The following is a 24,369-nucleotide window of genomic DNA, read 5'->3' on the forward strand; positions in this document are numbered from 1 at the left end:
GGTTGTTAGCGCGGCGCCAGGCATCAAGATCTGTTCATCAGTATCTTGTGGACAGTTATCTACAGAGCGTGACTGCTGATCACATCAATTCTTTTCTGGGGCTATTGCTTCACTTGAATCTACTGTAAATAACCGTCGATGCCTGGCGCGGGGCTAACAACCTTTAGCCGTTGAGGTTGTCCTGAGTTGCTGCACGTCCCAGGTTCGAGTTGAACGTGGATAGTCCAACGCGTCCATACTATGCTTTATTGACATACTAGTACGGAGCATCACTGCTGCACCGACTTGCTTGCTCCATCGGCGATAATAGGGAGAATTTTTATTCATACAACTTTGCTTGAGCTATTTGATATATCTATAACAAAATAGCTTTTGCGCCTTTGCATCCATTTCCTTTCTTAGATACCCAGAAGGTACTTTGCTCCAAGCAGCATGAACGAATCATCTGTGGTTGCGACCACCGCGGAACCCACCGCGTCCATCATTGTATGACCGAGAATTTTGACCTCCCGAAGGCGGATAATATGAACCACCACCTCCACCGCCACCATATCCGTTATATGGTGGTTGTGGTGGAGCAGGATAGTACCCTTGGTTTCCTCCGTAGCCGCCTCCACCTTGGCCACCGTACCCATACGAGTCACGGCCATTGTTGTAATGAGCAGGCGGTGGAGGCGGTGGTAAACCAGCTCCAAACCCGGCGACACCAGGCGGAGGGGGGATCCAGCCAGGCGGTGGTACAGGATAACCGCCGGGCGCTGAGAATCGGTTCTGATTGCCGTTGTGATGAGGCGGTCCATTCGACCTTCCACCCTGACCACGCGAGTCGGGCCCGTAGTTGATGTTGCCTCCGCCTCTGCCTCCACGGTTGTTGTTGGTACCATAACCTCCGCGACCAAAGGGGGCACCGCCGTGACTTCGTCCAGAATGACGCAGCTTGCCCTTCAATTCTTCGATATCACTCCGGTTCAAGGTAGGTGTAGGAGGCTGCGCACCGCGTAGGAGCATGGACTTATGAGCATGGTTTGTCTGAGGAAACTCGTAGTGGACACTAGATAACAGTTAGTTTAGAGTTGGGTTGCGTTGTGAGAAATACAAATAACACTTACGTCAATGACCGATCATCGTCCACACTGGGCATGGCTTTTCGCTCGAGGGGGTATTCCAGAGAACCGTGTGGGAGGTAGTCATCCAGCTTCTTGACCTGGCCAGATAGTCCCTGGCTTACACGAGGATTCAGTTTCAACTCGGGAGACCCCTGCTTCTTGGAATAGAACTGGCTGATTATGTCATCATAAAGCTCTTGGTTGGCTTCCGACAAAAGCATCACCTCCTTTCCAACATTGTTGCGCGCGGCGTCCTCCGTGCTGAGGAGAGGGTACTTCTTCTCGGCTGCAGCGAGAAGGCGAGGCATCTCGATGAAGGGCAGCAGAGCAACGCCCTGCCATGCCATCTTCTTTCCATTAAGATCGATCGCGAAGTCTTCGGGATAGAAGTCTATGATCTCGCTTTCTGGTTCGGTCATGAGAGGGTGAAATATTTCGGGCAGAACGTGTCGCGATGCTGCAGGCTGCACACTGAGCAACTGTTCAAAGGGTTTCGAGATTCGGCCTTTCTCGAAGTTGATCTTCATTTTGCCAATGTCCACAAAGTCTTGGGCAAAAGGGGCATAATGATAGGGATAGAACCACTCCCAATCTGGGCATCCCTGGAAGTAGTATCTCAGGACCCATGCCAGTCCTTCAACATAGGCACGAGCAACCTTATGTCGGAACTCGATATCCTTCGGATCAACGTGGAATTTTTGTTCGTAGTACCTGTCGGCGTAGCCGTCCTCCCAAAGCTTGACCGTGTCTTCAGATGGGTCGACATTGACAACAGGAGGTGGAGTAGCGACTTGTGATTCGCTTCCAGGAGTGCTTGCTCCGTCATCCTCGATCATGGAAGCCTTACGCTTGCTGGCCCCAGATGGCGGCGTTTCTGACTCTGCGGCTTCCTGGGTGCTTTCCTTGGCCATCAAGCCTTGAATTTGGCTTTTAAGAGCAGCAGCGGCACTCTTGTTCGCTGCATTAGCATCTGGAGCAGGGGTTCGGTTGATGATCATGTCATGGGTTAGCGCCTGTGGGGGATCCATAGGCACACCATTGTTGCCATTGCGGCCATTGTTTCTCCCGTTTCTTTCATCATTAAGCTTTCTCCGCTTCTGGCCAGCTTCGCGTCGCTCTTCGGTCGCTCTCCTACGGCGAAAGATGGCCTCCTCCTGCTTGGCAAGACCATTCAATATGAGTTGCGCCCTGTCCAGATCGACGCTGCCATCCTTGGTGAGATAGCCTCCCATGACAGGAAGATTGTCTCGCCAGATAGCCGTCAAAGTGTCGATGCCATTTTCGCGGATTTCCAGCGCGGGAAGATGTGGAAGAAAATCGTTGCCAACGAAAGAGCACATGAACACCCAGTCATCGATAGCACGCTCAACATCAAAGCGGAACGGCAATCCCGGGACATCAAGCTCGACAGCGAGATACTCACGGAGAACGGAAACATGTAGCCAAATGAAGGGTTTTAAGGGCATAGCTTTGTCCTTCTCGTCAAACTCACCATCTTTTTCTTTGGCCTCACCTCGGCACTGGGTGGCCTCGTGACCTTTCTGGCCACACAACTTGCAGGTCCTCGCCTTGCCTTCCTGGAAGAAGACATCTTCACGGAGAACACGGAAATAGGGTTCGTGGGTTGCGAGGCCGAGCATGATGAGATCAGCATCAAGCCCGTAGATAACGTGTCGCGTGTTGGGGTCATGGTCCGCGGAAGCTCGCTGAGATCGAACAAAGTCCATGATCTTGTGTTCACCCTCACCTGGAACGGTGGCATCAGAGATTATGACCTTCATTTTAGCCCAACCGGGGTCAGTGTTCAACTTGTAGGCACACCAGTATCGAAGACTACCCGCCAGGATGTCCATGAACGGGGTTCCAGGAGTAATGGTATTTGAGTCGAAAGCCTGCTTAGCCATTGACTCAAGCGTCTCCGGGGGCATCACGCCACCATTTTGCTTCTTGATCATTTTGTATAGCTCCTGCTTGTCTGCCTCCTTCTCTTTGGCCTCCTTCGCTGATCGAAATCGTCTTGAGCGCTGTTGGTTCATCTTGGCACGTGGCGCGACACCGTCTGCGAAGTATGTTAGTGTTGACCATTGTGTATGAAATACAGGAAGACTTACCGATAGCGATCAAGAGTAACTTCCTTGGTCGGACCATGTTCACAACGCGGTCGGTGTACTTGAAGATCTCCAGCATCATCTCCTCCTCGTCCTTGGGCGCAGGCTTGTCCTCGGGATGAGAACAAGGGTGAACAATGCCATTCATGTCCAAGTAAAGATTGTCAAACTCCTCGCCGTTGGGATTCGTCCTCGTGATGTCCACAGGAATAACGGTGCCATCGTCCATGACAATGGGCTTATCCTCAATCACTGGCGAGATGATCTTGGGGTACTTGTTGGAAAGCCATCGGAAGGCCGCAGGGATACCCATGATTGCGGTAGGTATCTAAAGAGTCGAATTCTCAGATTGAATGAATTCGACCGGGCCAGCAACCTAGCGAAGGGCGTGATGTAGGTATGATATACTGGCGATGCGGCGATGGTATAGAGAATGCGCTTGTGCAACTGGGTCACATGGGTAACGATATGCAATCGGAACAGACGCGATCGGGAAGAGCTGGTAGATGAAATCTACTCTGCTTAATGTGTTCCGCTGGAGGCTGATACGATGCGTCGTTGCCAATGGCAGGATCCAAGGAAGGATCTGTTCCAGTTCGCAAGTCGTCGAGGTGGTGCGAACAAAAAGTATTACTATTCTATTGACAGTCACGTTCAATGTATATGCGCCGTGAATTATAAGATTGTCTCTGGCCAGCGATGAAAGCGTGCGACAATGGCGAAATTTTCAGACAATAGACAAAGATGTCTCGACTGGCGCGAAGTGTCGCGAGGCTAAATCGTGTGTCTACCTGACGAAGTTTAGAAAGTTTGGAGTTCCTGCGGTGGCGGAGACGGCGGTCGGCATTATGGGTACTTCCGTTTCGAGCTGGTAATGCGCTTAACGATGCTTCACAATACATCCAAACGTACTATGTACGTCCCTACCGAAACATTCACTTACACTATTACACGTTCTCTTTCCTGGGAGCAAATTTCTTTGGATAACTGCAGTACGTCACATTCCACAGCCACTTACAGCCTTTGGATCCAGGATAGAGAAAAGGGGAGTTTAAGGAGTCAAACCATTCCCTTCTAAATTGCATTCACTCATTACTTGCATAAGTCAATCGCTGGCAACTCGGGTCTCCACTTTATTATGGAAAGCTCGACCACCTGGCCAAAACACCCAAGTAACGATATCCCAGGTCGAGCTTCTCCTTGGCCGTTTCTGCGGCAATTCCCTTGTTATACAGCCAACAAAAGCGATAGAGGATTCAGTACCGATCGACTATATGGTTAGGCCCCATTCGTTGCATTCGACCTAAATAATGCACCAACTTCGGTGACCGTCCGCCAATGGCCCTAACGTATAGCCCGGTGGTCATTCAACATACATCATGTTCTCCTCCATCGCGACTGCCCCGGCTAAACAGTCTGTCAGCGAGACCATTACCGTTCTGAGCGGACGCCTCAGCTCTGCAACCCTTCTTGAAGATCGTCGCGCTGCTATTCTCGGCCTACGAAGCTTTGCGAAGGAGTACCCTGCCTCGGTTGCATCTGGTGCTTTGAGGAGTCTGATCGGGAGTCTTTCCAAAGACGGGGAAGATGTCGACACAGTCAAGGTGGTCCTCGAGACCTTGTTGATGCTTTTCGATCCCAATCCCAATAGTCCGGAAGCTTCTGAGGAAATTGCCCTGTGGCTTGCCGATGAATTCTCTCAACACAAGGAGAATGTGACACTGCTCCTCGATTTCCTGGAAACGAACGACTTTTACTCTCGCCTTTACTCGTTGCAACTCCTAGCGGCTATCCTGTCCGCTCGCACCGATCGAACCGAAGAATGTATCCTCACCGCTGGGGGTATTCCCAGGCTGGTTCCTGTGCTCGACGATCGACGCGAGGCCGTAAGGAACGAGGCTCTTTCCCTCCTGATCTACCTGACCCCATCGTCTCCCGAAATAAAAAAGCAAGTGGCAATGTTCGATGTGTTCGAACGAATCTTCGCAATAATATCTGCCGAGGGAGGATTGTCGGAGGGCGATAGAATCGTGGAAGATTGCTTGATCCTGTTGGCCAACCTCCTGCGATTAAACGCAAAGAACCAAGAAGTCTTCAGAGAATTGGGTTGCTCACGTCAACTGTCCAAGCTACTGGAGAGCACATGCAACGTTGCTCACGAGGAAGACGAGGTTGCTCAATGGGCCCAGCAGCAGCGGAATAGGAACACTTATGCTTTACTCGCCATCATAAGGCTCTTTCTCGTGCCAGGAGCTGACGGCACATTGCAAAATCAAGCCGCATTTTGGGAACACCGTGTAATACACCATGCTCTGCAACTAGCTTTCAGTCAAGCCGCAGAGTTACCTATCAGAGCGGAGGCGCTCACAACTTGCGCCGACATCATCAGGGCGAACCCAGCGAACCAAGAGAGCTTCGTGCAGTTGCAGGTTCCGTCCGTGCTGGAAGGCCCTCCAATCCCCAATGGCCAAAATGGGAAAGCACATGGACCTGTTCTAGCATACGTCATTGACGGTTTGTTGGAACTGACTTTGTGTATTCCTACAACCCAGGCGTTCGATCTGCGATTAGCCGCTTGCGAATGCCTCAAAGCATACTTCTTCAACCATCGCGAAGCGCGACTTCATTTTCTCCGCAGGGCAATTGACGGGCACAATGTTGGCGGAGATGAGGCCACCAATGTTCTGACCACCTTGCTACAAGATCCAAACGAAATGAGTGCCCTGGATCCATACCGGTATTGGTTCGCTTCCGTTATCATGTTCCACTTGATCTATGAAAATGCGGAAGCAAAAGCACTGGCAATGAAGGTGACGGAAGGAGACGTACAAAACGGCGGAGACGCGGTGACTTGTATTCAGTCCATTGCTGCCCATCTTATCCGCTGTATATCGAGATCGGTTGATGAACGCGTGGCCGTCGGCTATCTCATGCTGTTGATCGGCTGGTTATTTGAGGATCTTGACGGTGTCAACGACTTTTTGGGGGAAAGCAGCAATGTCACAAGCCTAGCGAAAGCTATCCTGCACCCTTCGGCCAACCCCCTCGTACAAGGCTTATGCGCCATGATTCTGGGAGTAGTATACGAGTTCTCGACCAAAGATTCGCCAATATCAAGAGCTACATTACGTGGTGTGTTGATTGAGAAGGAAACTGAAAAGCCCAAGAAAAAGTTCAGCAACGGCAGCACTCGTATAACTCGAGAATTATATGGTGACACGCTTAATAAGTTGCGAAGCCATCCTTTGATGAGAGATTTTGAAGTAACCCCGCAAAAGCTGGACAGCCCGGGGAGCCTACCCGACGTGTTTTTCGATAGTACGTTCGTGGACTTTTTCAAAGACAATTACAGCAGGATCCTTCGAGGCATTGATCGCGATCCCGGAATGGAAATATCCGTCATTACCAACGGAGTACAAAAAGGCATCTCGCGCGAGTTGGTGGATTCATTGCGTTCCCAGATTGAAGATCACAAACGCGCTTTGCAGACAGCGGAGGTCAACGTAGATTCGCTGAAACAGCAGCTTGTGCAGGAACAAGTCGATCACAGGCGGTCAACGGAAGCATCTGCAGCCGAACTGGCGAGGATCAAGAGCGTCAATGAAGCACTGCAGCACCACCACGAAGAAGACGTCAAGAAGATTCAAGCTCAACAACGGTCGAAAGAGGAAGGCCATCAGCGAGAACTGAGCGCCGTACGCCGGGAGGCGCAAGTAAACGTCGAGGCAATGGCTTCCGAGCATCGAGCCAAAGAGGCAGAGATGCAAAGACAACTGGAATACGTCAAGAAGACTGCGGAAGCCGAAACGGCACGAGTACAGAGAAGGGCAGATGCAGACATTGCAGATCTCCGAGCCACGATCAGTCGCCTGGAGGTTGACTTGATGAAGGTGAATCAGGAGTTAACCCAGTCAGAGTCGCAGCTGCTAAACGCATCGCAGGCAAACAAGGTAAAGGCACAGGCACTACAAGCTCTCCGGGAAGAGCATGCATCCGAGCTTGCCGCCCAGGCGTCCAAGATTGCGAGTGAAACAGCCAAGGCCAAGAAGGCCGAGGAGCAGGTTGAGCAGTTGAAGACGCAGATGTCTCAGAAGGAAGAGATTGTCCAAAAGACGCGATCTCAATTGAATGAGAAAGATGAAGAGAAGGCCGCCATACAGACGGAGTTGGATGACCTCCTTATGGTGTTTGGTGACCTGGAAGAGAAGGTCGAGAAGTACAAGGCGAGTTTACTTGCGCTTGGGGGAACCGTCACGGACGGCGAAGATGAAGATGACGATGAGGATGAGGATGAGGAGGAAAACGAAGTCGACTAGCCAGCCGCCAAACAGAATCTAACTCATATTTTGATGTCATAAAAGCCGTCGATGCCCATGATTGGACTCCAGCCAGGTGCCAGTATACTTATTGGAGAAGAGATTTTTTGTGGCAAAATATGCAATTAAACCGCAACTTCCCACTTTGTATGCACATGAGAATTTTGTGAATGACCCCAATTTGGCAGTTTTTGTGAAGCAACCCGAACGACTTGTAAAAAAAGGGCAGTTGCATGTTGAAGTAACGCATATTTTACTTTACCTCACCCAACACAACACAAAACACAACACCCACGATGACAACAAAAGCCAGTAAGTCTACGGACCCAGTCAGCGATAGTGAGTCTGATGACTCCCTATCGCAGACTGAGAGCTGGGACGACGTCGAGGCGGACGAGGAGACGCAAGAGGTGATTTCACTCCTTGACGACCGCGTCTTTCCCGATGTGGTATCGATGTTGGCGCACTGCAAGGAGCAGCACTCGTTTGATTTTCTGGGGATCCGTCAACGGCTTCAGTTGGACTTTCATGGGTGTGTCAAGTTGGTGAATTACAGTGGGTTTGCTCTTGTTTCGTTTTAACGTCTCTTGTTTTCCTACTGGAAACTTGGTTCCGTTGGAGGATACTTTACGCCAGATCACGTACGTAGAAGTGTTCCTGCTCTTGATCGCTCGAGGAACTTTTACTAAAGGTGATACGATGCGGGAATATGATGCGGGATACGAGGCTGGTGTCGTTCCTTTTCATATATACCCCGAAACCGGTACTGCCTTATTTCAAACAAACAACCCAACTAATGCCCCTTCCAGTCCGTCAACACGTGCACGAGGGTCTCCCCGTCACAGAGCAAATCGCAAAGTCAGACTTCGAAAGCGACGAGTATCTCAAGCCAGTCCTCGAAGACGACGCCGTCATTATCGGCCTCTTCGACCTGCCTGACGTCGTGCCGGAGGGAGTACTACCGTCTCAAGTTCAGGATGGTGATGCCGCGCCCTTAGTTAACAGCCTCCTAAAGCGCAACACGGAGCTCCAGGACGAGCTGGCCCGCATCTCGGCCCAGTTCGAGAGCTACCGTGCCACTGTCTCGCAGACGCTTGACCAGCGTTGGGGCGATGTAGATCAGGCCGAGGCAGAGGCGAAGGCTGCTGGAAAGACTGCGAAGGGTCCGGAAAAGCCAGAGGACGCGTCGAAGTATTACTGGGAGTCGTACGCTGGTAATGGTGAGTTCGCACTTGGCAACGGGTTGTGATTGAGTACTATTGAATGCAGGAACTGATGATGAGTGTGAAAGATATCCACGAGACTATGCTAAAGGATACGGTCCGTACTGATGGGTACCGGGACTTCATCTACAACAACAAGCATCTCTTTGCTGGAAAGACGGTACTTGATATTGGCTGCGGTACAGGTTAGTAGCCCTGTATAATTCAACCGACCAAACAACTTCCTCTCCTTCATCCCATTTCAACCCTCCCAACGAAGAACTACTCACGCACAACAGGCATCCTCTCCATGTTCGCCGCCCGCGCAGGCGCCTCCCGCGTCCTCGCCGTCGACGCCTCCGACATAATCGACAAAGCGCGCGAGAACGTCTTCCACGCGGGCCTCTCTTCCACCATCACCCTGATCAAAGGCAAAATGGAAGAAGTCGTCCTCCCCGTTGATAAAGTCGACATCATCGTCAGCGAATGGATGGGATACTGTCTCCTCTACGAAGCCATGCTCCCCTCGGTCCTCTACGCCCGCGACCGCTACCTCAAACCCGACGGTTTGCTCGTGCCCGGAACGTGCAACATGTGGGTCGCCCCTGTGGCCGACTCCGAGTACGTCATGGATTCTGTGGGATTCTGGCGCGATGTGTATGGTTTCGATATGAAGGCCATGCAGTCGGGTATCTGGGACGACGTGCGTGTGTTGCACTGGCCCAAGACCAGCGTCTGCGGCGAGCCGGTAGGCATTCAGGTCCTGGATTTATACACCATCAAGCCCACGGACCTGTCCTTCGCCGCGAAGTGGAAGTCAACTCTCACCGACGACATTGACGCCCTCGACGGCTTCCTGGTCTGGTTCGACAATTTCTTCGCCCCCACCCGCGAGAATCAAGGCGTGGAGCTGCAGTCTACGGCAGATGAATGGGCCAAGGTCGGCAAGGACCGCGTTGCATTCACGACGGGGCCGTATGGCAAGGATACGCACTGGAAGCAAGGGTTATTGCTGATCAAGCAGAAGGAAGATGATTCCAAGGCGACGGCGTTGAAGAAGGGGGATGTGCTCGAGGGCGATATCACGTTTGCGCCGCCAGCGGATATGCCCAGGGGTTTGGTTATCAAGACGAGCTGGAAGGCGTCCGGGGAGGAGAAGGCGCGGACGCAGTCTTGGAGTATGAAGTAGAAGAAGCTGAAAAACTGAGGTGTTACGACATGGGAGATATATCAATTAAGTCTGTTGTGTCCATTCGCCTCGCCGTCATTGGTGTCACGGATGTCATGGGCGTTCAATCAAACTTGGTCAAAAATACCGTTTCTCCCCATATCGTTTTTGCTCCAGCATGGGATTTGATTACACAGCCTGGCCATGTGCCTACGCTTCGTCACCATGGAGCCTTTATGGCATGTTTCCGGTCAGGCTTCTATTTACCTATGAGTTCCGGGTCATATCAAATGTTTGGGCCCTGGTAGCAAAATTACAAGGTCGGAATTGAAATCATAGCTTACAGGTCTCGTTCAGTCAAGCAAATAGAAACACTAGTTTAAAATCAATAGACTCAAAAACTGCAAGACATGCAACAGGCATATTGCAAAGCCGTGCAGATAATGATGATGCGTGGGGTAACCCACTTATAGATAATACACAATACTAGAATACTCTTTGAGGCTGCAACACTTGTGTCGCCAGATACGCCCACAGCCAATTTTGTTTCGCTCTGTAACCAGCCAGCCAGCCTATGTGCCATGTTTCGCCGCCCCATTGCCAACCGTTTCTTCGTCACGGCGTCAGATTCTACGTAGTCCGAGCCGGAAAATCGTGTCAGGTACCTGGTTGGTCCGAAAAAGAAAATGTGACCTTGTCTCTCTAATAACTTCGTTTTATGGCCTGCTATCCGTCTACCTCGATCCTATGTGCTTGTACGGTCTATCGTTGTTGTTGATATGGATTGTTGGAACTATTACTGAGGGGTCTGGAAACGCTGGCTCCTCTGGTCCTGGCGCCTGAAACGGTCGCCGCTCGGGACGGCGATGGTGCGCTCTGCAACGGGTGAGGCATGGCTTGCGCCGTCTGTGAGTTGCTTCGGATCGGTGGTGAGTAGGACCCACTAGGCTGAAGCTGTTGCCCTGGAAATATGTTGTAGCTCGACTGGGCTTGAGGGTGGGCGCCATACGAACCAGCGCCACCAATCGCGGCTTCTTCGTCGAACGACCCAGTCTTGTACTGCGTCACTTGGATGCCAGGTGTGGTGTTATCCGCAAACGCATTCGCTGGCAGCCCTGTGCCGGCCACTCGTCGTCCGCTACGCGTACTCTCCCGCTTATGGAGGTCCAGACGCAGGTTATCTATCTCGGTTGACCGATCTCTTTCCGCAGACTGGTCCCGTGAGTTCAAAGTATCGTCGTCACGGTTATATCCCCAGTCTTCGGCCGCAGCACGTGCTGCGCTCATTTTGTTAAGATGCTGGGCGGCCTCCATCTCATTAGACTCAGCAATATTATGTCTGCTAGCCGTAGAAGGATTCCGCTCGGGTTTGGGAGCTGCCATGCGCTTAGCTTCTTTCTCTTTGTCCGACTTCTCGCGAGCACTGGATGCAAAGGTGTCCGTAACGGCGACATTATAAGCCGGATTGGTGGGTCCTCCCAGAGGCTCGCCGCCACCACCAGGCGCGGCGATAGGAACAGCCTTCAGCGCAAGTGCAAGTGCACACATGAACTTGGAGCGCCTGGTTGCGCGGACAGAGTCGTTGTGCCAGTTGGATTTATGCTTAATAGCAATCTTGAGCTGCAACTTGTCCAAATCGCCAACGCCACCACAGCCGATAACAATATCGGGCAGGAAATCTCTCGCGTTGTCTGGATGTCGCACAAACTTCTCCATCTCGATCCGGAGCAGTTCAATGTCCTCGAACGACGTATCGAAGGAAATGTTGACTTCAATCACTTCCTTCATCGCCTTGCTGCGAGTGACGTTCTCGATCCAAAGATTGTTGAGAACAATGTTGGGTACCTGGACAACCTGCATCTTGTCGATGCGGTTGAAAACAGTGTACAGCAGCGAGATTTTCTCCACGGTAAGCTGTTCTTTCTCGGGACCCACAATGTCGACGCGGTCGCCCACGTCGTATGGATGCTTAACAAACAGGAAAATGCAGGAACCTAAGAACTCCTGGGTCGTCACTGCAAATACGAAAGAGAGCGAAAGGAGTGCCGTTCCGGCAGTAGCCAACGTTGTGAGAAACGAGCTCTGGAAAAAGGCCACTGGAAGTAACGATTAGCTGATGGCCCAACTCGGTGCCGAACGACGACTTACAGAAGATGAAGATGACAATCAACAGGACGATGAAGAGAAGGACCTTATCGAACACCGCCAAGGCTTGACTGATATCCTTCATGCTGTTGGAGATGGCCTTGCGCTCCTTGCTGATTTCTACAACCTTTCGGATCATTTCGTCGAGACTGATATCCCCGTTGCCGTCGGCATCCACAGCATGGAAGCATTCTTCCGCTTCCATCTGGTGAGCAGGGCCTAGAACCTCGATGATGTCCTCTGCGAACAGTGAATCCTTGCCCTCCACGACGAAAGACATCCAAATTCGCTTGGCCATGGCCTCCGAGGTGCGGACCTTCTCCAAAGCCTCGACCACCACGGAGTGGGCCGAGTTGGGATTGAAGACTTGCTTTCCGGTGATTTCTGAGGCCAAGTTGCCAAAGACTGAAGTGACTTTGTCGCCAAAACGACCGACATTGCCAATTAGCCTCATGGGGGTGACAGAGCCGCTCTTCTTGTGGCCCTTCTTACCGCCGAGCATCAACTCGATGCTATCGTTGATGATATAGTCCTCCTCGGCAAACTCCGGGCAATACATGGGGAACAGCGTGCGAGAGGCGTCATACATGAGCCCCAGCAGGAAAACTTCCCGCTTCGAGTCCTTGATGCGGTTGGCAAATGATCTCTGGTGGTATGTAATGCTGATAAGTTGCACAATGGCTTTCTCTCCGAGGAACACCGCCGAGGATACAAACAGAGCCCCGAGGATATTCTTCACGGCAGATACCCATGATATGGAGTCGAAGCCTTGGATGAGGTTTTTGAAAATCAGCCACGAGGCCAGCGCCCAGAAGAAGAGCGAGAGCGGAATTTCGAGGGCGCGGATAACGGTGGCGTATTTGCGAGTTCCCGAACTGACGACGCCGCAGAAGAACATAAAGATGGGGGGCAGGAGATGGGCTACGATCTTTCCAACCCACAAGCTGAGCCATGCCGCCTCGATCCAGACAAACAGCTTCCAAATGGGCGGGCCGATAGTGATGACTTTATCATCGCCGCTTCCCGTTGTAGTATTACCAACGCCCAATTCCCAATTGCTGGTTACGCTGACCACGATCAGAGGAACCGCTAGTATGATTGCGACTGGCAGAATGTAGACGAGGTAGCGGGTGACAACAGAGAAACTAATAATTTTGTTGTATAGTCTGCCCATAGCATTGAGAGAGACATCTTCGGACCCGCCGGTACCGCGTCGGGTGATGACTTCCGGTTCAGCAGCTCGCCGGCGGCCACCACCGCGGTGGAAGAAACCATGCTTCTCACTCCTCGTCTGATCGAGGGCCTCGATTCCCGACGACACGCCCTGGCTGGGCTTTCGAGCGCCCGTGGATGCATTGCTGCGCACGTTGGTGAGAGGTATGCCGTTGTCGTCCATGTTGAAATTGTTGGAGTATGAATTTCCCAGAGGCAAGAAGCCTTTCGTGGAGGAGGGTCTGGGAGATATCGGCATTGAGACTGTCGTCGCACGCGCCCTGGGTCTTACCAGAGCAGGGATGTGGTCGGTAGTTATCAGGGTATCGTCTAGGACGAGAGAAGGGACGAAATCATGCGGTCTAGAACGAAGGAGATCTATGCGCCGAATAAGTTTTGGATGATTTGATTTCAGGATTGCACCAGGCGATCAATTGAAGGGAATTGACGTCGCCAGGAGAAGAACAAAGTAGTAGCCCGAGACAAAGAGATACTCCTTGACTTGGATCACTGCTAAAGAGTGACTTGATGCCGCAAGAAAACACACCAGTAACGAATGTGGTGAGGAGGAGAGGAGCAGAGGAGCAGAGGAGCGGAGGGAGGAGTTTGGGACGAGGGTCCGTCGTGGAAGCGGAGACGGTAGATGGAGGGAGGAAGACTTCGAAAAGAAATGTTCTATTTGGAACAGATGTACGACTGGGACAATTATGAAGTTTAGCTGCTGTGAGTGTGTGCCTCGGGTACTCTGTACCTCGTAACTGCCACAACAAAACGCGTCGATGATATCCACCATCCACCAGTCACGCCGGACGCCAATGCCAACGTCTTCCCATCCGCGTTCACGCTTGCGCAGTCCCCTAATAATTCCAACTGTCTTCTAGTGCGCAGCAATAATTCGCATACGTCTATGGCTTGCCAAGCTGACGGTCGGCTCAGGGCTAATGCAGAAAATCAGGGGCATCAAACAGAAAATTGAATTCGACTGGCTGGCAAGCCCCGGCTGCATGGCCATGAATTGAGGTATCTCGGGGATCTGCCAGGGGTCTTTTAGTTTTGTTTGAGCCACCAACCGGTTTTTGACTTTCAAACCCGCTAGCGAAGCCCTCTGCACGTTTCAGAATCCAATGAGGAGCTGAAGTGCTGGACCATTGCCTTGGACACACTTCCCCGCTGCGAGTTGCTCCACAACTTCGATTTCAAGGCTTGATTCAATTGACTTCATCGGCCGCCAACAACAGGACAATTGGCTTAGGCCCTTTCCAGTGTGCGAGTGAATGTGACAGGTTACAAGACGAAAGCGAGCTCGTCCAAGGAAACCCCCAGTCCTGGGGATCCGCAAAGCTGTCGGAGCTGTAGGATCCCCTAACCTGGCATCGAAGTTGGTAAGGTCGGGCTGCCCCTGGTATCGATGAACCCTGCATTCAGCTGTCCTCGTCCAAGGCTCTGACAGGCGGTGTCAACGACGACTCGAGCGCCTCATGGTGGCTCAATGCCCTGCAAAGCATTTACCCCAAAGGATGGCTCTAAAACCAAGACCGCGGCCTGCACAATGTTTGCTCCGATCCGGGATACCCGTCCTGTCCTGCCATCCTCTCGTATTACAGATGAGACGATGCACCGGGACCGCATACCCAAAGAAGAGATGGCATATGCCCCACCAGAGTAGCGCAACAAGGAAACGCAATTGATCATAGCAATGTCATTATGCGGACAGAGCTGAGCACGCCAGCCCTGTTCATGCGATGATCGTTGATCGTTGATCGTTGCGTTGTAGATGTCGTCAAAGTAACAACTTTTTTCAACATTAACATTGCTGATCGTGAGGGGGTGGGCAGCGATCAGCGAAACGGATCGAGATAAGACTCCTCCCGGCTGAAGATATGGTTGACGATCATCTGGAGGCAAGCCAACGAACAGGCACTGCGAGCGGAGGAGAAATCTTGCGAGAACCCTCAGTGCTGGGAACGGGCGATCCACCCGTGCCCAGCGTCCCTCCAGTCGGCTTATCGCGATGCGATGCGACGCCGGTCCACTTTGTCAAACGCGCGGTTCAAGCCACGCAAGCAGATCACAATTCTTCATTGTCGCTTTGTCCAACGACGTGACTGTGCCACTTTGGAAAGCGTCATGTATCTTAAATGTTGATGTTGTCCCACAACATGGCCTGTATTCAGGTCCGAGGAAAATATTTGTTGTAAAGATGTATGACTAGGTGCGGTGTGATTGTCCGATCGCGAATGTCTACACTTGCATGCCGGGTACATAACTCAATTAATAAACACAGCGAATTCATGTTTCAAAGTCGGGATGGCAGTCGTGACATTGCCCTTTTTTTGCCCAAGTGATGAGCGAGATTGGTTCAACCGTTTCTATGTACGGCAAGTGGCCCCAGGCGGTGCGCATTTATAATGAACGTTTCCTCTGATTTCTGCATGTCGCGCCCGCCGCCGTACCGTCTGAAAAGATGTATCACCATGAGGACAGTTTCCCTGCTGGTATCGGTATTACGAAACACCCAAGAGAAGCCCCAAACTTTACCATTTGGATATGATCGAAACACCTCGCGAATGATTTGTCCATGAGTAAAAATAGGTCCTTGGACTTCTTCAGTCGCAAGGACAAAGCGGGTTTTTAAACTTCAGCGCCATCAGTAACGTCACCAGCGATGGCTTATGGCGGGCTTCGACTGATCTTCAGTCTTGTAGATCTAGGCTGCAAGACCGTGCTGTGGTGATCCAATGCAATTCGCGGTCGATCCTGGGCACCTGGATGCACGATGTTCTGTCGGGAATTCCCATCCGTGTGTTACATGCAGCCCGCTTACAAGAGCACAAAGCTGGCAAGACTCCTCTGGGTCACTGCTTTGACTCGAACGGTGAGAGTTGACGTCCCAAACTTCGAACTACCACGAGATAGGCCTTCTGAGGTACATGGTTGTATTTTAGCAATTGCGAGAGCTATTGCGGGAGCAGATATCTAGGTTACCTATCGAGTTTTCTATGCCATTGAAAAAGGAGCTAAGATACTTTACTAGGTATGACTACATCCTGCGAGGGCAGTCTATGGGTTTCTGGGAAGACAGCACATAGGCTGTGTCTAAACCCCAAAGTACAGGTTATCATGTCCAGAGCCTATGTCTTGATGACCACAAGAAGTAACACACGCGACAGATTCGATAGTACAATATTGAACCCCTTACTCATAAATTACGTTCTTCTTAAATATAACAGCGATGTCAGAGTCAATATCGCTTTCCGGTGACATTGTCCCTCCTGAACGCGCATTAACGCGAACTCAACTCCCCATGGATGTCGAGCTCTGTATGCCAGGGTTTCTTTTCCACTTTTTCCTCTTTTGCTGTAGGCTCGGGAAGCTAGAACAACATCTATTTGGTATGCATCTATTTGGTATGTGGATGCAGTGTAAAGAGAAGCGACCAAGCGCAGCCATCTGAGTCTCCAGCGTGCGACATGTAGTCGCCCAAGCACGAAAAGCCAGGGATCAGTATCCCACTGAGCCGTTTCATCGCAGTACTAAGTAGATGCACACCTCCAACAGACGCCCGCTGGGACTGCGACCAACCATGTTGGCTGGTGACAAGTCCACTTGCTGTACATATTCCCTAACAACAATCCCAGTCACCTTCCAAAAGAAAGACACGGACCGGAAACGCAGACGCCCCAAGTCAGGAAATATGGATGTGGGATATATGTTATTTCCCCAGTACCCCACAGTCTGGTATGGAACTAGGCTCGCTAGCGCGATTGCATATCAGATTGTAGGCTGTAACTTATTACCTGTGACGGAATGAACCGGAGGACACCCCGCAGATGGCTCATGCGACCGGTGGCAGAACCGATACTTTTTGCCAATCCAAAGCTGGAGTTCATAACTTTAGAGATAGTCCCTCTATTGGCCATATGATGATTAAGAATGAAAGTGAAATCAGCTGGTGACAGGAATAGGGGCATGGCCCCTGGACTCCTTTCCTGAATTGGTAATGTCGTTTGTTTATTCGAAACTCCGTGCTTATCTGTTATTAACAACGATACATGGTTCTCCCATTTTACAGAGAATGTTTGTCATTATTAAGAGGCTCTCCTGAGGTTCATGTTTTTTTGTTAACAATCTGCCCGTGTAAGGAGTTTAATAGATTGAACCTCTTCTCGGGAGGTCCCTATATCCTTCCGGCAATAAGAACGGATAGTCTGATTTCCAGTTAGTCGCATCAATACAGTAAAGATAGCCCGCTACACCGTTTCACGTCGCCTCTCTTGCGGATGGTCAGACCAGCTTTGTAAAATATTTTCCGACTATAAAGTCGGCATGGCGATTTTCGAGGTGCATTCTTACTTAATTGTCACTTTATAAGCTGCTCCCCGTACTCGACTCATGGGACTTTCGCGGCATTGCGCAGGTGTGCAATGAAAGCGGTTAATTGATCCTGCTGTTATCAAATGTCAATCTTGACACTTCGTATCACGGGGTCCCAGGACCCCTAGCCGCTTTGCTCACCTGCCATCATTTTGATTCCGGAGCAGCGTACGAACAGGAGCAAGTATATCCGAAGAGCCACAAAAGACTCCATGGATCTAAGGTAGAAAACAGCAACGTGTCGGCTCGTGCCTGTATGTTGCTGGCATCCGCAGAATAATTCGCAACAAGGACTGCCGTACTGAAACACCACTTCGACCCGCACATTGAATTGGGTAGGAGGCGATCTTCATCCAACACCAATTATGAAGAGGGGGCGGATTTGGTGTGACTTTTGTATAGACCCTCACACCTGTGGAGCTAGACTGTTTGAACCAAGCCACAGGTAGTACACAACCAGCTTCTCAATCTTCCAATTCAGGTATCCGGAGAAGGTTCGCTGTCCATGAAAACAAGCGGAAAGATATTATCCACGCGGTCGTTGTTCAAACTCGATAAAGCGGTGCCAACGGTCGGACTTTCCATAGCCCAGACATTCTTCCCCGCGGACTTTAAATATATAAATGAAGGCATACGGGACAATATGCATAAACGGTTTTATAGAGAGGATACCATACCAAGCCGGTTTAAATGTAGAAGGAAGGCTGAGGAGAGAAGAACATTAGATTCAGTCGAAGTCTAACAGAGCTTACAGGGGTCGTACACACTGTAGTTGATTTATAAAGTGATTATAACCTCCTCAATGTCATGGATTTATTTCAAAATTAAGGGAGAATATAAACTAATCACAGATTTTACTACATAAACTGATCATCTTGTACTAGAAAACATTTCGCTAATTCGGGCAACTTCTAGAAATATAGTGGCAGACTACACGTCTATCAATAGCGTTTTCCGTAATCCCCTCTTTCGCAGATATATTAGAAATATAAATGTTAGCTCTCAAATGGCATTGCAGTGGTCCAGGAGTAAAAGATAGAACGAGTCAGTGGTTCGAGTACTATGCCTTGGGATGAACTCTGTTTTTGCCGTAAAAGTCGGGGCTATCCTGGGGATTCTAGCTAGTGAATGTACCGACGGGTTCCACACGTGCTTTCTGAATATATGAGAGTGTCCATGAGTGAGAATAAATTAAACATGCAAGTTTCATTTCATTAATTATTCAAGTTTGTGTTATGGTTTGTTGGGCGAGCTGTAGTAGTTGGACGATGGCCTCGTATCCTTCCTCTGCTGCCAACGACAGCGCCATCCGGCCACAGTTGTCTAGGGCATCTATGTCGGCCCCCTTCTCGAACAGCAGCCGAACGACGTCCTCGTGCACTCCCTCTGCTGCCCACAAAAGCGGCCTCCAGCCCTCCTTGTCTTGGGCCTCGATGTCGGCCCCCTTCTCGAGCAACAGCCGGACGACGGCCTCGTGCCCTCCCTCTGCTGCCCTAGACAGCGGCGTCCGGCCACCAATATCTGTTGCATCTACATAATATATATCCCATAAATCCGTCACTGCTTCCTCAAGGCCGAAACATGCTGCTAGGTGCAGTCCAGTTATTTGTTTTGGGGTCTCTTGACTGAAATTCGGATTCCATGCGCCCCGCTTAAAAGCTAACAATGCTTGACTCGACGCCTCAACTTGACCTTGCTTCTGGAGAACGTGTAGAATTTTCTGGCAAGTCGAGGAGTTGCGGCCATGGTGTCCCCAGTTATGAGCCGCGTAGTCGTAGAAAGGGTGCGACTTGAACCGCTGCTGAAACTCCTCGTCGTTTTGAGAATATCCGTTCGCAAAGTCTTGGAATGAAAGGTAGGTGGTACAGACTGTGGTAATTTCAAGCTGTGCGTCCGGAAACCATCGAGTCTGCGTTATCTTGAAGTATTCTTGTGTCGTATAGTGGACTAAGCGGAGAATATCACTTTCCTCTTAACGCATCTCGAAACCCGCGACATTTGGCCATCTAGGTATCTATGGATATCGTCTTCACTAGCACGGATGTGCACTGATGGAACCCCATCGAAATTTTCCATAATTTCTGGTATGGACCTCGAAGTTGCAAGGAAGTTCGCTCCGGTCTTGGTCTGTAGACTTAGGATCTCATGTGTGAGCCTGAAACGGCACCCATTAGAAAGTTGGCATTCATCAAGTGCGTCAACAATAAGTAACGCTCTAGAATAAATCGTCAGGAAAGACTGTACTGCTGTCAAGATCTCTTCTAGTGATGGTCTTGTCCGTTTCGCTTTGTGCCGATCATAGAGATCTTTGACGCTCCCCCGCAAGGAAGACTGTGTCTGAGCAAGTTGTCTTAGCAGACTTGACAGTAAATCCTTGATATTATGCTCGGCTTGTCGTCGGAAGTTGCAGTAAAGGTACGCAATACCAATACTCTGGTCATTCTGAAACCGGGTAGAAAGGTTTTCGATCACTATCGAAGTGAGGATTGTCTTCCCAGCTCCGGGGATCCCTGGACAAAATAGTGTCTGCTTGCTCGTATTCAGCCAAGTTTGGTACTCGTAAGAGTTGATAAGCCATTGGCCTGTTCCCTGTTGTCGCCTCCTGAGAACGTCGCTCTGTTGAGTACCATAGTCGATTGGTGTTAACCAGTTCATAATCTCACCATCTTCTTCGCTAGATAGGCTCTTACAAACTGCACATATCATCAGGAAAGACTTTATTAACCCATGATAAACGTGAGATCAACTGACGATGTCTTACATCTTGGGCAATGGTGCTGACCTCCTTCCTGAGTTGGTCCTTTACCGCCCCCTCATGTGCAACATCACTAGGCTGCACATATCCCAAGACTTCCTTTGCGAATGCCGCCGCCACAGCGGCTGCATGCTCCTGCCAGTCTTTGTTCTTGTGCGAGTCGGCATGATCGCAGATACCTCGAATGACGATGCACGGGAAGTTGTCCATTAGGCCCGCTGCCTCCATTTCTACGCAAAGAAACTTGTTGCCCAGATCCTTGTTAACCTGTTCTCTGAAAGCGGCGTTCTTGACGACCCGGTTACCTGATGCAATCAGACCATAATGAACACGGATGGCTCGGGACGTCCTCTTGATGATTTGGGCCTTGTCGCAACGCCGGCAGTTTTCTCCTACTTCGTCTTCATTATTGTCGTCGAAGACAGTATTATGATTCCCAATCGACCCTAGAGTATATATGTTGTGATCGGTTGAAGGATTGGGCAAGTCGGCATGTCTTCGATCTAGCATGGCTGTCGCAGCAGTCTGCTCCTTAGGCAGTGCGCACATCCATCCCACAGTGTAGTCATCATGAGTTCGCGACTCTGTTGTCATATTTGAGGTTATCACCGAAGGACGAGCTGTGGCGGGAGCCCCTATGGACTGCTTTGTATTAGTCTTGATCTTCCTTTTCTTCTCAACGCCAGGAAGCTTACCTCTCAGTCGATGGTTCTCTGGTATTCTTGAAACCTTGGGAGCTATACTGCGCTGGTGTACCATCTCTCAGTTTCGGTCGCTGTGGCAGACTTGACTACTTCTATTCAGTCGTCTTCATGATTTTTACGAGCGATTAACGGTAGGATTTCACGAAAGAAAGATGGTCGTTTGATTTCAGAGATTCTAGGTTAGTTCAATCCAGCTTCACAGGCTTCGTTGGACGGGTTTGTACAATCCGTCATGAGAGAACCCGATGTATAGCATTTAGGGGGCAATTCAAAGAGCTCCGTGGTTTAGCTGCAGCCAAATGTGCCCCGGCAGTTGTTTTATTGCGCGTAACATCCTCAATCAAAGTCGGAAATCAGTTGAGAGTTGGTCTTACTGGGTTGAAGCAGGCGATATATCAGGCATTCTGCGGGACATTTCGCAGGGCATTTCGCAGGGCGGCCTATCGTTTCAGCTTCTTAAGACAATGAGGAACCAGAGAAGATCAGCACATAATGTAAGCAAAGCTGTGTACCTTCAGATGACGAATAACGCTAGTGAGCCCCAATTTGTACTGTAATGGGGTTTGATCAGCCGAGGATTGGGTCCAGTGCAAAGCGACCAGTAACCTAGTAACCACAACTTCGCTAGTTTCATTTGATCTGAAGTTCATCTGCTTTTTAGCAGTGAAGGATATCCCAGTATAACTGTTTCCTACAGGCGGATGATCTTGAAGCAGACGACGCAATCAGTACCCTCAGAGGACATGTGTTTAGCTGCGCCTTGGGTGGCTAAGTCCTTGTATTACTGGACACTCTTGTGGTCAATGGCGGCAGCAAATGCTTTCACTGGATAGAAGGGTCACATAGGTTGCTCAGAACGCTCAGCCTCCAACGCCATTTTGACCACCCCAATAGTGACATCTCATATCTTCAGATCGTCAACATCTACCTCGCCGCATCCTCTGTTGGCAAAAGCCCATGCCGATATAACTCTCCTTAGGCCAGCACTGGACTTTGCGGTAAAGCACGTGACGTTCCATTCCTGACCAACTGCGAAATTTGTATGGCGTATTTCCAGGCAGAGTTGATACGCAGCCTTGTTTTACTTGCCAGAAGTCTCGGCTTATTGTTCTTACTTTAGACAACTCGACACAGCCAATATAACTGTCTTGCAATTGGAACTAGAAGGTAATTCCGCGGCGCACTGGCCTGTGCGATCAGACCCCTACCTAGAGTGGAAAATGCCTGTTGTCAACGACAAGCTTAGTGCTTCTCTTCATGACGCTGACAACATCTTCTACAGAGGGTTTGAATCACCGACACAATGCCGTGATGGATCAAGCTAGATGGAGTGTTGTCGAAGTTCGTCTTATCGACAACCATCTAGATCCGTTCTGCAAGTCGTTTTATTGCTCTCAAATGCATGACACGGTCAGCAATGAAGGTGCTGAAAAGAGTCTTCGCTCCCAGTAATACTTCCAACTAACTAGTGCTAGATCTACGAATCCCAAGCTGGTCCTCCTTGTCACCCAGCAAAGCACTGTTGGTTATGATGTTGTTAACTCGAGTTCTCCTCCCATAATTTCCTCCCGAACTCCCATTTTCTGTCCCATAGGTCACATGATAGTACAGAGGCACTTCCAGCACTTGCAGCTTTGTGATCGCGCCAAAGAGCTGAAAATGATCCTACGCGCTGTATGTATAAAACACAGGGTGTAAATAAGTGTATGTGTTTGATCTACATGACTTCGTTTTTTTTTGGAAATCTACCCCCGTTGGCTTTATAAGTTGATAAAGAGGCAAAATGATTTTTGATGTGGTGATGTTAAGGAAGGTGATTCTTCATATGGGGTAATCCTCAGTCGGACCCTCTATATAAACTCAATACATATGGTAAACCGTACCTAAAATACAGACTGATACCTCTGTACGATCCAAAAAGGCCCCGGTTCACCTGCGTTTCGCTTTTGTAACGTCCAGTTTCAGGCGAATCATCGGCTTTGACTAAACTTGGCGGGTATATCAGCATCGTTGATGTCACCAACTGTTGAGATATCGGAGAGGAAGTCGTAGCAGATGTGTGATTCAGGGTTCCCAATGCCACATCGATTTGATCACCTTCTATAACTCAGCGCTGCTTCTTTTGTCAATGCAGCACGTATCGACTCAGGCATAACCCAGATTGTCTTCAGAGCCTGTTCACAGGCCCCGATGATTTTTTTTGGCGTACTCAACATCGGTCCTGTCGAGATAAATGGTGGACAATCGCATGTCCTCGAATGCTACCTCTGGTCCCCATGTATGCGATAGGATGGTGTATGGTGGGACATCGTCATCTTGGAATTCTTCTAGCTGAAGACAGGGACTTGGCGCGTTCACCAGCCTCCTCGAAACGAGACAAGAGTTTTAGTTGAGGTTACCCAAGCGGAACCAGAGTAGATCTGATGATGTATTGCCTTATTGACTGCTCAAGATGCTCAATTGATTTCAGGCAGTGATGTCAGAGAACAAACTCATCTCTAGGTTACCTGGCTAACCTTGACTGATAATGTGATGATAATCCAATATCTGTTTACTGCTCATAATTATGGAAGATTCATGCATCCACCCTTGTGCAGTATTGGGAAAGAGTTTGATAACGGAATTTGTTATCGAGTGGTGTCGCCGCCAGGAAAACAGCCTCGAGGTTGTGGCGAGGGGCTGAGTGCAGCCAGTACAATCGTAGGCACGCATTCTGCGGCATGGAGACGGTAAGTACCACGCAGTGATGGCGAACCAGAGTGATGCTGCCTGATATGCGCGGGAAGAGGAATTTATGCCACTGTAAGAGAAAGAGCCACCTGGCCTATAAGAGGAACGGGCCATTACTCCCTTCATATAAATAACAGGGTACCTCCTATTCATTTCATGCAAGGCGGCTTGACTCAAGCTTATCTTTCTAACTCGAGGGCTTTTATTTTACACGCACATAACACACCCATTCTATTCTTCGCTGCATTCATAAGAATATGCGACTCTACTTTTAATGACGTGAGGTAGATGTCATGATGAAACTCGCACGATAGGGGGTCCGGGCTGTTTAACACACCACTTCGACATAAAGGTGTCGGTTATTTAGCTATGTTCCACACTGATAGCTCTTCTTATTCTCCCCTCTGGTCGGGATGCTTGCACTGCTACCTCTACGGGGAGGCCAATGCAGGTTATGAACAGCTGCTTAAAACCAAGTCGCAACTTGCTGTTTAAGGGGTTGTATCTTTACTCCACATTGCACCACCTCCCAAAACACAGCGTAGTTGT

The 24,369-nt window shown here is 50.0% G+C and overlaps 6 protein-coding genes across 6 annotated transcripts; 2 read left to right on the top strand and 4 right to left on the bottom strand.

Annotated features, from left to right (window-relative positions):
* Nucleotides 1–133: 133 nt before the first annotated feature.
* BCR38DRAFT_474516 (XRN 5'-3' exonuclease N-terminus-domain-containing protein) lies at nucleotides 134–4,014 on the bottom strand. Its single transcript, XM_040862973.1, has 3 exons — nucleotides 3,218–4,014; nucleotides 1,110–3,165; nucleotides 134–1,051 (listed from the first exon to the last, which is right to left on the bottom strand). Exons 1-3 carry the CDS (start codon nucleotides 3,525–3,527, stop codon nucleotides 442–444), a joined length of 2,976 nt encoding a protein of 991 aa, XP_040715362.1. The 5' UTR covers nucleotides 3,528–4,014; the 3' UTR covers nucleotides 134–441.
* A 365-nt stretch (nucleotides 4,015–4,379) lies between these two features.
* On the top strand, nucleotides 4,380–7,674 carry BCR38DRAFT_433553 (p115 like vesicle tethering protein). The gene has a single exon (XM_040860256.1). The coding sequence runs from the start codon at nucleotides 4,594–4,596 to the stop codon at nucleotides 7,528–7,530; it is 2,937 nt and encodes a 978-aa protein (XP_040715363.1). The 5' UTR covers nucleotides 4,380–4,593; the 3' UTR covers nucleotides 7,531–7,674.
* Nucleotides 7,675–7,826: 152 nt separating this feature from the next.
* BCR38DRAFT_342826 (putative ribosomal protein arginine N-methytransferase rmt3) lies at nucleotides 7,827–9,921 on the top strand (the record flags this gene model as incomplete). The annotated part of the gene is made up of 4 exons (XM_040855972.1): nucleotides 7,827–8,085; nucleotides 8,340–8,750; nucleotides 8,822–8,938; nucleotides 9,032–9,921. The coding sequence occupies 4 exons, from the start codon at nucleotides 7,827–7,829 to the stop codon at nucleotides 9,919–9,921; spliced, it is 1,677 nt and encodes a 558-aa protein (XP_040715364.1).
* Nucleotides 9,922–10,580: 659 nt separating this feature from the next.
* Nucleotides 10,581–13,601, bottom strand: BCR38DRAFT_202810 (Mechanosensitive ion channel-domain-containing protein). The gene is made up of 2 exons (XM_040854110.1): nucleotides 12,049–13,601; nucleotides 10,581–11,996 (listed from the first exon to the last, which is right to left on the bottom strand). The coding sequence occupies exons 1-2, from the start codon at nucleotides 13,514–13,516 to the stop codon at nucleotides 10,663–10,665; spliced, it is 2,802 nt and encodes a 933-aa protein (XP_040715365.1). The 5' UTR covers nucleotides 13,517–13,601; the 3' UTR covers nucleotides 10,581–10,662.
* A 2,890-nt stretch (nucleotides 13,602–16,491) lies between these two features.
* On the bottom strand, nucleotides 16,492–16,935 carry BCR38DRAFT_433560 (uncharacterized protein). Its single transcript, XM_040860257.1, has one exon. The coding sequence runs from the start codon at nucleotides 16,705–16,707 to the stop codon at nucleotides 16,552–16,554; it is 156 nt and encodes a 51-aa protein (XP_040715366.1). The 5' UTR covers nucleotides 16,708–16,935; the 3' UTR covers nucleotides 16,492–16,551.
* A 1,918-nt stretch (nucleotides 16,936–18,853) lies between these two features.
* On the bottom strand, nucleotides 18,854–21,458 carry BCR38DRAFT_474519 (uncharacterized protein; the record flags this gene model as incomplete). Its single annotated transcript, XM_040862974.1, has 4 exons — nucleotides 21,082–21,458; nucleotides 20,383–21,028; nucleotides 19,597–20,324; nucleotides 18,854–19,540 (listed from the first exon to the last, which is right to left on the bottom strand). Exons 2-4 carry the CDS (start codon nucleotides 20,978–20,980, stop codon nucleotides 18,854–18,856), a joined length of 2,013 nt encoding a protein of 670 aa, XP_040715367.1. The 5' UTR covers nucleotides 20,981–21,028; nucleotides 21,082–21,458.
* Nucleotides 21,459–24,369: the final 2,911 nt, after the last annotated feature.

The sequence above is a fragment of the Pseudomassariella vexata genome (assembly GCF_002105095.1).
Source record: "Pseudomassariella vexata strain CBS 129021 chromosome Unknown BCR38scaffold_7, whole genome shotgun sequence".
Taxonomy (NCBI): Eukaryota; Fungi; Ascomycota; class Sordariomycetes; order Amphisphaeriales; family Pseudomassariaceae; genus Pseudomassariella; species Pseudomassariella vexata.